The sequence below is a fragment of the Triticum dicoccoides genome, chromosome 6B (assembly GCF_002162155.2).
Source record: "Triticum dicoccoides isolate Atlit2015 ecotype Zavitan chromosome 6B, WEW_v2.0, whole genome shotgun sequence".
Taxonomy (NCBI): Eukaryota; Viridiplantae; Streptophyta; class Magnoliopsida; order Poales; family Poaceae; genus Triticum; species Triticum dicoccoides.
In genome coordinates this window covers 597,890,096-597,903,560 of record NC_041391.1, presented here as the reverse complement: position 1 = coordinate 597,903,560, position 13,465 = coordinate 597,890,096, and the positions used below count along the sequence as shown (strand labels likewise).

The 13,465-nt window shown below is 40.2% G+C and overlaps 1 protein-coding gene across 21 annotated transcripts; it reads left to right on the top strand.

Moving 5' to 3' along the window:
• The first annotated feature begins 1,927 nt into the window (after positions 1-1,927).
• On the top strand, positions 1,928-8,144 carry LOC119322434. Of its 21 annotated transcripts, none has more exons than XM_037595915.1 (8): positions 1,929-2,392; positions 3,591-3,679; positions 4,803-4,857; positions 5,324-5,366; positions 5,593-6,281; positions 6,433-6,506; positions 7,296-7,650; positions 7,981-8,144. In XM_037595915.1, the coding sequence occupies exons 1-5, from the start codon at positions 2,074-2,076 to the stop codon at positions 5,720-5,722; spliced, it is 636 nt and encodes a 211-aa protein (XP_037451812.1). In that variant the 5' UTR covers positions 1,929-2,073; the 3' UTR covers positions 5,723-6,281; positions 6,433-6,506; positions 7,296-7,650; positions 7,981-8,144. The 21 variants fall into 21 exon arrangements, 8 of the variants coding, with proteins under 8 accessions (XP_037451818.1, XP_037451812.1, XP_037451815.1 ...); XM_037595918.1 differs by lacking the exon at positions 7,981-8,144 and adding an exon at positions 6,970-7,203 and having other exon boundaries at positions 7,296-7,973; XM_037595914.1 differs by lacking the exon at positions 7,981-8,144 and adding an exon at positions 6,978-7,203 and having other exon boundaries at positions 7,296-7,972.
• The last annotated feature ends 5,321 nt before the right edge of the window (positions 8,145-13,465 follow it).

Genomic DNA, 13,465 nt, shown 5'->3' with positions numbered 1-13,465 from the left:
CAGCGCATGCCCCACAGCTGCCTTAGAAAAAGGAGTGCATGCATTGGTTGCGTTGTTTACTGTAGCTGCATGCAGGAGCTTGAAAGCTGGAACGACCGCTGCATGCGTGGCTTGCATTTACTATCAGAGGCACAGACCAATAAAAAGGAGCAGAGCTCTGCAAGCGGCCTATTAATTTTGTACGGGGCTCGGTGGCTCTGGGGACTTCTAATCCCGGACGAAGGTAGTATCTCATAATATAAATATTTAGTAATTGCTAGTTTAACCCGAACTAACTTTAAGTATTGCTATGATGAGACAATCTCGTCATAATCAACTCATTGATCTTGTCATAAACTATTTATAACAAGTCAAGCTTTATAAAACACTTTTATCTTTGTCAGTCTATATATCCATTACTATACTTTAGACTCTAAATCTTCCAGAGGGTTCCTCAAGTTCTAAACTTGAAATATGTATATGGATACTATCTGGATTATTTTGGCATATAGCTAATACCGGAGCCAGGTTCCATCAACACTTCTCTCTAAATGATAGGTTCATTGTTTGTTCAACAATATTTCGTCTGCACACCATGCAGGTCTACACGAATTTGCCCAACCTATATAGTTCAGCTGCAAGTTCAACCGAAATCACTACACCTTATGTAGAGACTTCCATATCAATCACGGTATGAAATTCTAGAACTAATTCTAGATTTTCTTTTCTTTGACCTAATTACGAAGATTATGTAATCCCATCGAGTTGCATTGTCCTCCTACTCACTATTTTGCAGAAAAATTTTTCTTCCAAACTTCCTGCATTCTGTGGCAAAACACTTTGCCTTGTCGTACTGATAAAGGAATACCCAACTATTTGGGATAACTAACAGAGTAGTACTCATACCATTCCATATCTTATAGGGTGTCATTTCAACAGATTTGATGGCGCTGCTTTTCAGTGTAAAAATCACAGTCTCTAAAGCATCATATTAAAAAGTATATTCACAAATTGAGTGATGTCATCTTTGATCTCACCATGTCACACATAGTTTTATTATATCTACTCAAAACATTCTACTCTTAGTGATGTTCTTAATTGTTAATTTTATGCAAAATAGCGAATATTTACAGAACTCATGAACCTTATTTAGCTTTGGAACATTTTGCAAACTTGCAAAAAAAATATGTTCATGAATAGATCTAAGCTTGTGAAAATTTTCAAAGCTTTTCAAAAAATAATAATTTATGAACATTCTTAAATTCCATTTTTTTCTAAAAACTCTAGAACATATTTAATGTATGTACATTTTGTTCCATATTGTATTGAAGTTGGTAGAAATATTAAATCTAAAAGTAAAAAACTAGACCCCAAAAAATAGATAACCAACCAAAAAAAAGGGCACATACCATCGCGCTAAGGTTGGCTCGGCCCAGAAATAATGCACGTCTATCTATTTTGCCAGGGGATTCGATCCCAGGTCATTCGTATAGTGGGGATTTCTTATTTGGCGCTATAGGCGCCTGCTACAGTGCAATTTGCAAACGGGCGCCTGCAGCAGTCCAAACTGGGTCGGCCCATTCTATTTTTTCCTTCTTGCTTTTCCTGCTTTTGGAAAGGTGAAAGGTCAAAAAAGAGTGCTGGTGGGGGATCGAACTTGCAACCTTCCCCTTGTAGGCTATCCACTCATCTCTACTCCTAATGTCTCAGTTGGTAGGTCGCGTTCGAATTTTATTTTCGTCCCACCATTTTCGTTCGGTTTTTTTTCGTCCTCACTACCACCTCCCACCTCCCCGCACGTAACCATCCCATGGATAAAAAAACCCACCAAAACCCACGTTAGGAAGGAGCGAGGCGATCAGAGCTAGGGAGGGAGCGAGCGCTAGAACGAAAAAACCATGAGAAAAAAACCTACGAAAAAAAGCCTACAAAAAAATCGACGACTCGCACCACTAGCGAGCGAGGGGTTCAGAGTGCCCTCGATCCCCATCCAGGATCCTTTCGCCGCCGCCCTCGCTCGCACATCAAGCGCCCTCGATCCTGCGCCGCCGAACCTTCGCCGTCAGCGATCCCTTCGGGACTCCTCCGCCAGCCATGCTTTGCCCTCCTCTGTGTGCTGGTGGTGGTGATGCAGCGCGTCATCGATCGCGAGATCTGCAAGCCCAAGTACCGCTGCGCTTGGGCCTGTGTCGACACGGCCGCGGACGGCGGTTGCAGGACGACCGAATGCGGCCTCCAGTACTCAACGCAAGATCAGATCGGCACCTGCCCGATCCCCATCCGAGTCCAGGGCAGGCCGTGCCGTCCGCGGTGACCGGCCATGCTTCAGCCTTCAGCTGCTCCGGCCTGAGTCTAGGGCCGTCAGGACCACCTCCCAGCCGTTCGACGGTTTGCCTGACTCGGCTTCCAGCATGTATGTATGATCGGTCATACCCCGCTGCCTTCCTCTTCACCGGAGCCAAGTATGTATGATCTATCATTGTACATTAGCTAGCTAGGAGATGTCATGTTCGTGCTTTTTGTCATCTTCCTGAACACGCATCTGAATGTTTGTGCATTGGAATTGCGGGTCTTTCGGATTAACTGTTCCATGCTACGGCCTTAGTTTTTAATTTGACTGACTATCTACAATTCTACACATGCTCTCCAAGATTGTTCCTGTGAGTTTCTTTAAAACCTATTTGCACACCTAGCTAGATCATACAGCTGATAACGTATGGAGTTTTTTTTGAGATCTGTTTATCTCAGGGCTCTGACACGCTGGTTCCATTTAAACAGTTTTTAGAGCTAGCATTTTTCTGTTTTTTATATGGATGATATGCAAAAGTATTTGACACTGCATTTTTTTTACCCATAACTTGGTTGTGTTAATTAATAGTACAAACTACATTGGACTTGTATGTGGATTTGATTTGGACTTTCTGTAGATAGTCGGCTAAACGGTATTACTTCTAATCATCAGTAACTTGTATGTGGATTTGATTTGGACTTTCTGTACATAATTTTTTAATAAAAAACACATATTAACTTAGTTATCTAAAGTAATTCCTTTTCATTTATATAACCTTATGACTTAGATACACAGTTCTTGTGGCACCAGCGGCCAACTGGGATAACAAACAAACCAGTGCATGACAATCTGAAGAGCCAGCAGGGGAAGTGAGTCACCTATGAGATATGCACAACAGCACAACCCTCAGGCAGAAAACTATCCCCCCATTGGTGGTTAGCTGATCTCAGTATCTTATGTACTGCATGAAACTTATAGGGAAGCTCATGTGAAATATGACTTTAGACAGCCTGTGTACATGGTCAGCAAGCCACCTATGGGACCACTGTTTTCCTGTAGTATATTTTCTTTGTATTAATATGAACTGCAGATCTCTTTTTTTGTTGATATCTTCGCTGGCGTAATGCATCTGATCGGTAAGCATTAGGATTCATTCATTGTCTTTCTTTTGCTGGTTTTAGCGAAGGTGTATTCATGTGAGCCGATCGAATTCCTTCCTTTTCTTGCCTTCAACTATCTGATGCATGTTGCTTATGGTTTTTTAGTCATCAATTTACCTTTCCGTGCAAAAACATATGTACCTTTGCCATTTCTTTTGCAGATACTGGTGATGAGCTCAACAACAGCATCATTGTTGGTAAATACCATCAGCACTTACAGTCTACTCCACCTACAAAGAGCTATGGCAAGGTGCACACTTTAGTGATGAGCTGGGAAGAGAATGAAGTTTCTTTTTTATCTTGTCTGGTCGTAGATCGAGTGACATGAAGGATGCTGGCTGTTGGTGCTCGTTCATCAGGATCATCTGAATAATGTTTTTCCAACACATTCTGATGTCTTCTCAATTGTGCACCGGGCTCTTCTTTTAGCCAAGGACTTCTGATAAATAATAATCTAGGCAATAGTTGAATCCCAAGGACCCATTGAATTTAGAAATGGACTCTTATGATGTCTGACCCCAGAAATTCCAATAAGCAGAGACGATGTTTTATTTTCTTTGTCGGTGACACAACCAAAGGGAACATATGATATTGTTACATGCAAACTAAAAGATATAGCAGGTACCTAAGAGTGAATAACAATCTAATTTCCTTTCTTTTTCTTAGCAATTGTTTGATTAAGGTGCCTGTATATTTTTATTATCTGTTCAAGAAGGCGCTACTAGGCGCTCGCCTAGGCGCGCTTAAGCTCTGGGCGCTGGCATAGCGCCTCGCTTTGGACCTAGGCGCTCAGAAAAGCACCCAGAAAGGTCCTCCGGCAAGAAATCGTGTTTCTCAGGCAGGAAATCAATCTCCCCAGCCAGGATTTGACCTCCCCAGCAAAGATCCATCCTCCCCGACGAGGATTCAACCAATCCAGCAACAAATCAACTGATTCCGGCGAGAGATCAAGCATTTCCGGTGAGAAATCGACTGATTCCGGCGAGGGATCAAGCATCTCCGGCGAGAAATCGAGCTTCACTGGCTGACTGGTTCCCATGTGCAGCAAGGGAGAGAGGAAGGAGAGAGGCGGCGTGAGGTGGATCCCTAATTTTCTGTCGACTGTGCATGTATGGGAGGCTTTAGTAGGAGAATTGAATAGATGGGCCAGTGGTTTAATGGGCCAGATCAGCCCATCTACCTTGTTTCTTCATGCTACAGTGGAAACGCCTAGGCGCGCCTAGGCGACGCATAAGCGGGTTGTGCGCAAGTAGGTCACAAAACGCATAAGTAACGCCCAGCGCCTTCTTGAACTTTGATTTCTTTTTCTTCAGTTTGGAAAGTCAAGTTTGCTTTTTTTTTATAAACACCTAAATCTATCTCTTAATTTTCAGGAAATGGCAAACCAGAAGGATGAGTTAGCCGAAAAGTTTCTAGCTGATTACCGAGGTACTACTCAACCATAAATCTGTAGGAATTTCTGTTGTTTTGCGAGCAGAGAGTGGATACTTATAAGGAGGAAGTTGAAGGTAACTTTGAAATATATATCAACCATTGCTCTATTTTGTTTTTTCTGTGGTTAGGACCATATTTTGACCATAAAATCACACAAAATGGTTTTGTTCCCTCCTTGCATTTTCCTCTGTTTCCTTTTACTTCTGCCGCAAAACGATTTCTACACATAGCTATGTGTGGATGAAATTTCCTATGCCTTTTTATTCTGTATGATGAGCTTCTCTCACCTTACCCACACTACTAAATATTTTGTTTTGCTATATCATATGAATTGAGCAGGAAATGCTTCCTTCACTTGCACCTTTTGTTTGATGTTGGTTGTCTGTCAATTTTTTTTGTACATTACTAAGGATACACTTCGACTTACCATTATTTTTTCTTTCCTCATGTTATTTTGAAGCGATGCCAACGCTTGCAAAGGAAGTGACTTTAGCTGCAACTAGGTGCGACTGGGTGCTCCGTCCTTGCCTTTATGTGTTGTTTCCTTTGTGCAACATCCTAGCTAAGATTTATTATATTCTCACTCGCTGATTAAGCAACTCTTGGAAACTAAGATGTCAACAATCCTAAGAAGACGTAGTTGTTGTTCCTTCTATGCCTTGCTTTCTTTGGCCAACATTTGCAGTTGCTGCTTCCTTCTTATAAATCATGTTTCATTTTCCTCAACAGCAAGATGTTGACTAATTCACCCTCTGTCGCTGCTCCTGCCAAAGCTTGCTTCTCTTTTGGTAGCAAGAGAAGTCTCAAGGTCGAATTTTGGGGCCGGGAAGCACTAGGTTCTCTGGTGGCCTACCACTAAGTATCAAAGGCATTTTCATATGGTTTTTTCCCGTCTGTAAGATGGCAATTCCATTTACCAACCGTAAGGTATGGTGCTTTCTTAATTGATGTAAATGAAGGTAGCTCAAGAATATCTCAATTCGCATCATGCATTAGTACTCCATAGTGTGTATATGTGTACTTGTATTGAGAATTTAGCTGGTACTCCCTCCCTCCGTCTTATATTGTGGGACGAAGTAGTATTTATTTAGAACATGTTATACAAAAAAGAGTGGCGTTAGATGGTGTACTATTTATTTTGGTTGTCCCAAACAAACTCTGCGCTATATCATTCTTTCTGCTACTTAGAGCCTCTTTGATTCAAAGAATTTTTCTACTACAATTAGGACAACATTGGTCTTCATCTTGTTGGACACCCCCGTTTGGCGTCTGTTTGATGTCCATCCGGACATACGAGCAAGAAATGAGTTTCGACCTTAAAGATGATCTTATTCATTTGTTCGATTCATATTTATGTATTATAGCCCGTAGCAACGCACGGGCGTTCTACTATATGAGATAGTGCATCACTGAGCCAGGTACATCTGCTTCATTTTACATGACTCAGACTTACTTGCTTTACAAAAATATTGCAACAGAAATATTTTCCTTTGACTATGGCTTCATAGATCTCTCTGAATCTTAGGTTTCATGTTACTCACAACTGTTTTTATCAATGGTGTAACTTAGGTTTGAAGATTATTTCTCCAACGATGTGGAGCCGCTGACGCTTACTCTCCCTGAAGACTCAGTGGCCAGCTCAGGTGCTTCCTTCAGTCTGATCTGCAGCAAAGCGTTTTCCACGACATCTTGAATTCTCGTCGATGGATCCAAGTCAAAATAAAATTGTTTTGCCAACTAAAGCACTTATGAATTGTTCCTCTAATTTGGCATTCTTATCAGACACTATACTAATCGTGAAGTTGCTATTATGATGCTCGTTGCTTATTCAATGATGGCTGAAGTATACTAACATCATATTCATACAACATAGCTTGTCATTATCAGCTAGCTTAAATGATATTCACTGGTTGCTTTGCGTGGCACTTGCTTGAGTTGAGTGATACTCTTATTCCTGTCCCAACATCGTGGTTTGGGAAAAAGTGGAGCCTACTTATGTTATTATAGGCACATCTGTTTTATTTTAAATCATCAGGAAATGAGCATACTGCATCTTTTTGGTTCTATAATTTTGGATGTTAGGTGGCTTAAGTAGTGCCATGTTAGTTTGTCAGGTTCTCTGAAAAGGCATTCAAGAAGGGATGAAGCAATCTTCTACTTAATTTGGGAGCTCTTCCTTGTCATTGCTAATGATACTATGATACTCTGATTCCATGAGTCCATGAAACAAGCAATAATCTATCTCAAAAATGCATGTCCAAGCATATAACGGTACTACAACTTACGAGTTCTGACTATGGATATGTAGCACACTAACAAGACGAGAATAATGCCTCTAAGGTCCTGACTATGAGCTTCGTGAATTAGCAAAATTTTGTTCTCATGGATGACTGCAATTATGAGAAGTTTTTACATTTTTTTTACTGATGTAGGCATTTGTCCCAGCTATGCTGCTTCCCATCAAACTCGAGCTCAGCGCTCCGTCTGCACTCGAGCACAGCTGTCGGCCATCAGCTCGCTCGAGCAAACACCCTGGCCGTCCACGCACGATCTCCTCCCAGCCTTCTGACGTGTTATTTTTGCATGGAAGGCTAAGCTATCTCCACCGGCTCCTTTTTCTGTTCGAGCTCCTCCCTACCCTGGCAAAACCAAATGCTACCATCTCCTTTCCTTGGCATGCTAAAACTTATGTCAGTTCATTGTCATGGATAGATTAGTGAGAATGAGATTGGGATCTTTACACTACAGAGGACGAGGAGCTATATGGGCTACGACATGTTGCTTGAGGTGTGGTTCTGGGACCTGCTGTTGTTCAAATTATAGTTCCCTTATTTAGAACTAGGCATTCCCACTGATACTGACCATACTTGGAGCATTTCCAGCAGTGGCAGTAGACACATGTGGCACCACTTCTTGGTAGATTTTGTCCATTTACTTTTTGTATCCTTTGAATTAGAATATTCTCTGCAAGATTTGAGTTTGAATCTGGTCAAATTATTCTTGTACTCTTTGAATTTAAATAATGTCTCGTATCTTACTAAATTTTGTTTTGTACTGGAAGTATTTATTTTCTTCAAATTCTCCAATGATTCTGAAACATAGCGGTAATTTTTGCAGGGTTCTGTGGTACACTAAATGTTTATCGTGATGTTCTTGCCGTTGATGCTTTTCCTTGCCGGATGGCATTTGAGAGAGGGAAAGAACGTGAATTCTGCTTTTTAGTTGTATCTAACGAAATATCTGGGTGGATTATTTTTTTGATGAAGAATTACCTTGACGCACATCAAGATGGCATTGTTCTCATGTACAGGCTCCATAAATGGACCCGATGTACAGATTAGCATTACGACATAAAATTTCGTTGTGAATAATAAATCTAATGAAAATATTGGGCACAATTTATTTCCTCTCAAACAAAAACCAGAAAATTTTAAAGGGAAGACAAAGAAGTATGATGTTGATGGGATATGGACACTGGCTTCTAGGGATGATTAACCTTGCAAGGCAACAGAGGCCATGGTTATTGAAGAGACGGAGCTCTAGCTCTGTTGGCTCATGAAGCGATTCGATGAAATTAACATGCTAATGGCTTGCATTGTCCTCAGCTTTCCATGAAACATTTTCTAATGATGGCTCATGGTTAATAAAAGTTTCATCATCTTGATACCTTTGTATGAAACCCTAAAAAAGATACATAAGTATGCAATAGTGCTTTTCTTCGGAAGAACAAGTGGAAAACATATGTCAAGACATGTTTGGATTGGAAAGGTGGAGATAGTGGACGAATGAAGGAAAAGACGAGAATGCTAAAGGTATATGTTTGATACAATAGGTGTTGAATCAGTAGAATATTTATTATACCCCCGTTGCAACGCACGGCCATTGTGCTAGTGACTGTAAAGATTGATCACTTTTCGCTTTTTCTTTCGTTCTTCAGCTCGGTGTATTCTTTTTCCCTTTTCCTCATCTTTTTTGATTTATTTATTGCGCGCTTTTTTTAATTCCTGAATTTTTTTAAACATTTCTGAACTTTAAAAATTTCAGAACTTTTTATAAATTGTTGAACTTTTCTTCAAATCCGATGAACTTTTTTGAATTTTGATGAACTTTTTCAAATTCGATGAACTTTTTCTGAAATTCAATGAACATTTTTAAAAAAAATCTATGAAAATTTTCAAATTCGATGATTTTTTTTCAAGTTCCATGAACTTTCTTCAAATTTGATGAATTTTTTTCATATTCACGAACTTTTTTCAAATTTGATGAACTTTTTTCTAATCCGATGAACTTTTTTTAAATTCGCAAACTTTTTTCCATTTTTGTGAACTTATCCTTTCAGTTCATGGATTATATGAATGCCTTTTCAAATTGATGTATTCTTTATTCAAAAAAATTAAGTTGTGTGATAGGCTTTTGCAGTGAAACAGCGCTGCAGCATTGTTATTAAGCATTTGTCTCTGTTAATAATCATAGAAAGCAAGTAGCTCGTGTGGTTGGTGGTAACTGTACGTGAACTCAACGTGGTGAGTTGGAAACCTGTATATAGCAAAAAAAATCGCGTTTTTTTTGTGAGCTTTTGCATTCGCTAAGATTGGCATTTCATGGGCTGGCCCAGCGCGGGGCGCTGCAGGCGCCAGGAGCACGAACGGGCGCCTGCAGCGCCGTATAGGAGTTCCCCTGCCTGATGCAGCTAGCCACTGCGTCACTGTAGTGTTCTTGGATAGACAGGAGGCGTACCCTACTTGAGGATAAAGTCCCGAGTTTTCTTTTATTTCTCTTTTTTTCTTTTTTTCGTTCATGTTGTTATTTTTTGGGTTTTGATGTAGTTCTTTCTTCATTTTAAATAGCCACTGAGCCAACATCAAATTTATGTTAAACAACTTGGGCGCAACCGACTATAATGAAAATATCTGGTTTTACACTGGTGTCCTGGTTTTTTCTATCTCCATTGTCTTCTGTTTTATTCGGTTTTCTTCTGTTTTTTTATTTTTTATTTCCTGTGTTTTATCATTTATTTCATTTGTTTCTTCGATTTTATTTTTAATTTATCTTGTTCTTTTGGTTTGTTTTGTTTCTTTTTCGGTTTCAATTTTTTGGTTTCCTTTGTTTCTTTTGCTTTTCATTCTACATTTTTTTATATGTCAACAATATTTTTCTAATGCACATATAACATTTTTCCATACAAATTTAACATTTTTCAATACATAGGCAACATTTTTTATATACATATTATTTTACATTTTTCAATGCTTGATTAACATTTTTAAATACAAGACTAACATTTTTAATACATAGTCAACATTTTACCAATGCATAATTATGAACTTTTGTCGAATGCTTGATTAACATTCTCTAATACATGGTCCAAAAAATATGAACATTTTGACATTTTCCAGATGCTTGATTAACATTTTTGAAATGCAATATTATTATATTTTTTAATACATGGTCAATTTTTTCTAAACACATTTACCATTTGTCAAATACTTGTGCAACATTTTTTAACTGCTTGATTAAATTTATACTAGCAAAAGATCCCATGGGTTGCAACGGGTATGAAATATATTTGATAATTCAGGTATTTGAGAGTTTACCTACTTCTCGCTGCCTTGTGCGGCTGACTGCTAGTCAGAACTCTAGAACTTTGACCTGAGAAGACTTTTTCATGTATATGATATATCTATCTATATCAAAATAGTTAATAAAACATTTGTAATTGAAATAGTGACATATATTGGCTCCATAATGCAGCGATAGATATACTTAACTTAGTCGTGGTAGACCTCGAGTTTTATGTAGACGAAGTGCGGTGTGTGTAATTATTCTGTGAATATAAAATGTGGGAGATGTGGCACTAATGAAAAACACAAATCAACTTGAAGTCCCCGCTCAAATAAGTTGATGTCAAAACTGCATGTAGCCATACTTTCATGCAGACAATAATATAGTACTCCCTTTGTTCCTAAATATAAGTCTTTTTAGAGATTGTAACATGGACTACATACAAATCAAAATGAGTGAATCTACACTCTAAACTATGTCTATATACATCCGTATGTAGTTTATATTGAAATCTGTAAAAAGACTTATATTTAGGAACGGAGGAAGTACATAGGTACGAGACCTGAGTACCTATGATGTTGTTTATGTTTTTAGTGTTCTCTCGGTCCGCTTCTCTGCATGCATCCAGCTGCTTGCAGTGGCGGATGTAAAGGGTGGCCAGGGTGGGCCGCGGCCCACCCTGGAATTTTGAGACTGCTATATACCTATATCTCTAATTGGGCCAGACAGAAGAAAAAAGCCCCACTAAACCTATCCAGGGACGAATGCAGCCACGGTCCACATCGAGCAGGAGGCACGAGGAGAACCCTCGCCCTCCTCGCGCAGCAATTCGTCTGCCCGACCCCGACGCCCAGCCGGCCAGCTGCCTCGCCGTCGCGGCGTCGCCGTTCCTTGCGGCTTCGCCGGTCGCCCGCCGCCCACCGGAGCCCAGGGCCCAGCCCGTCCAGTTCGGCCTGCCCTGCCCCCAGCCGCCCACCCAGTCCAGCCGCTTCTCTGCCTTGCACGAGGCTGCGCGGCTGCGCCCCTGCCCTGCCCTCCGGCCTCCGGCGACCGGCGGTGCCGCCTCCACTCCCCAGCTTCACGCCGTTCCTACTCCCTAGCAAAGCCCCACCATGGTGGTAAACAAGTTACAGGTACTTTTTTCCCCAACTTCAAACTTAGGATTTGCCTTGCCCTAATTTCAGACTAGGGTTTCCGTTTTTGCCTCAATTTCCTTCACATGAATGAATACATACATAATTTGCACAAGCACTTTGCTTAAATCAGTCTATATGCAAAAATGATGTAAAATTTTTGTTCGCTTGAATGAACCCACAAAGGCTTGAATTCTGGCTCAATTACTTTCATTATAGCTGGCTTGAATAAAGCAAACTACCATTTCTGCCTCAAGTACTTTCATTTTGCACATGATGCCTCAATTAACTTGTGTATTGGTAGAAAGTAATTTTTATTATAGAATTGTTGAAGCATGAAGAGGGTCAGAGACATTTTTTTCCATCAGCATAGTCAAGAGCAAGTTAAGAAATAAAATGGGTGATAGTCTTTTGGATGATTGCTTAATCACATACATTGAGAGGGATGCTTTCTCTGAGGTGAATGAAGATGATATAATTGGTACCTTCATGACAGTGCAAGAGCATAGGTCAGAAACATAGCCCTTTTGAACTTCTCAAGGTATGTCTATGGTCCATGTATTATGTACTTTGTAGGTTTCTTTATGCAAAACTTAGTCTTAGTTGAAAATTCTAGTGTGTTTGTAAGACCATATTCATCTATTTCTATGTGATACCAAGAACAAGCCAGAACATTCACATGTCATATTTGTAAAAAAAATTGGAGGGGAGGGGGGTGGACCACCCTGATCTCAAATGCTAGCTCCGCCACTGGCTGCTTGCCCTTGATTGATAAGCATGCATCCAGCTGAATAGCTTACTTGCATTGCCTTTCAAGTCCTTGCAATCTAGCTAGTACCCTGAGCGCCCATCGCTGCTTCAATGTGATGAAACCATGCTTCAAAGCTTAGGTCTTCATCTTGTTACAACCTAGCTTGTTTTCCTTCTAGAACTCCAAACACAAGCATACATATCTAGTAAGTGTTGTGAATGATCTCACGTATATGCATGCATGCATGTTTTAAGGTTTTCCTGGAAAACCAGCTCGTGTCGTCGTGGCATCATCGTTGATCAGAACCACTTCTAGATCGATCGGTCGGACACCCTTATATATATGTACCCGGCCATTGGAGAGCAAGGCTGACACCGTCACACCGAGCGCATGGGTGCTGCTGGCCGTCGGGACACGGTGTAGCTGCTAGCCGTGCCTCCGTTGCCGGTGGCCAACTGCATGCGCCGGCATGCGTGCCGCACATGCCATTGACTCGTCGTCTGTGGCGATTCCCGTGTCCATCCTTCCATCCTCTCCTCCCCGAGCTCCTCGTCTGCCTCGATCATGGCCTCCAGTAGCCCCTGGCCCACAACATACATATTGATTGAAGGTTTGAAGAAAGGAATCATACTCGATGGAGGACTATGAAACCTGACGAATTCCACATGTGCGATGAGACGGTCCTTGGGCAAGAAAACGTCACGGATGAGATAGTCCAGATGAGGCAGTCCATGGGCAAGAAAAAGGAACCTGAAAGTGCGTGTTGAAGAAAAAAATTGAAAGCATAAGTTCATGGGAAGAAGCGTATTGTGACGTGAACCCACGGAGTCAATTTGTGCTTTATTATTAGGGAAAGATATATATAATGAAAGAAAATCAGCTTTTTTTGTTACTTGGTCAACATTTTTTCTATAAACATTTAACATTTTTCAAATACTTGTTCAACATTTTTTAAATGCTTGATTAACATTTCTAAATACGTGAGAAAATTAGTTTCATCATTTTTATAATACATGGTCAACATTTTTTCTGCACACACTTAACATTTTCAAAGACTTGTTCAACATTTTTTCAAATGCCTGATTAAATTTTTAAATAGATAATTAAATTATATCATACACTTTTTTGTATACATTTTTCATATATGTGATAAACA

What these genes read in the sequence shown, in the direction of transcription:
- LOC119322434 (XM_037595915.1), top strand. Translation starts at nt 2,074, where the DNA reads ATGCTTTGCCCTCCTCTGTGTGCTGGTGGTGGTGATGCAGCGCGTCAT. An exon ending in CCTGACTCGGCTTCCAGCAT is followed by an intron (nt 2,393 to 3,590) that starts GTATGTATGATC and finishes TTTCTTTTGCAG; the next exon opens with ATACTGGTGATGAGCTCAAC. An exon ending in GTGACTTTAGCTGCAACTAG is followed by an intron (nt 5,367 to 5,592) that starts GTGCGACTGGGT and finishes TTTCCTCAACAG; the next exon opens with CAAGATGTTGACTAATTCAC.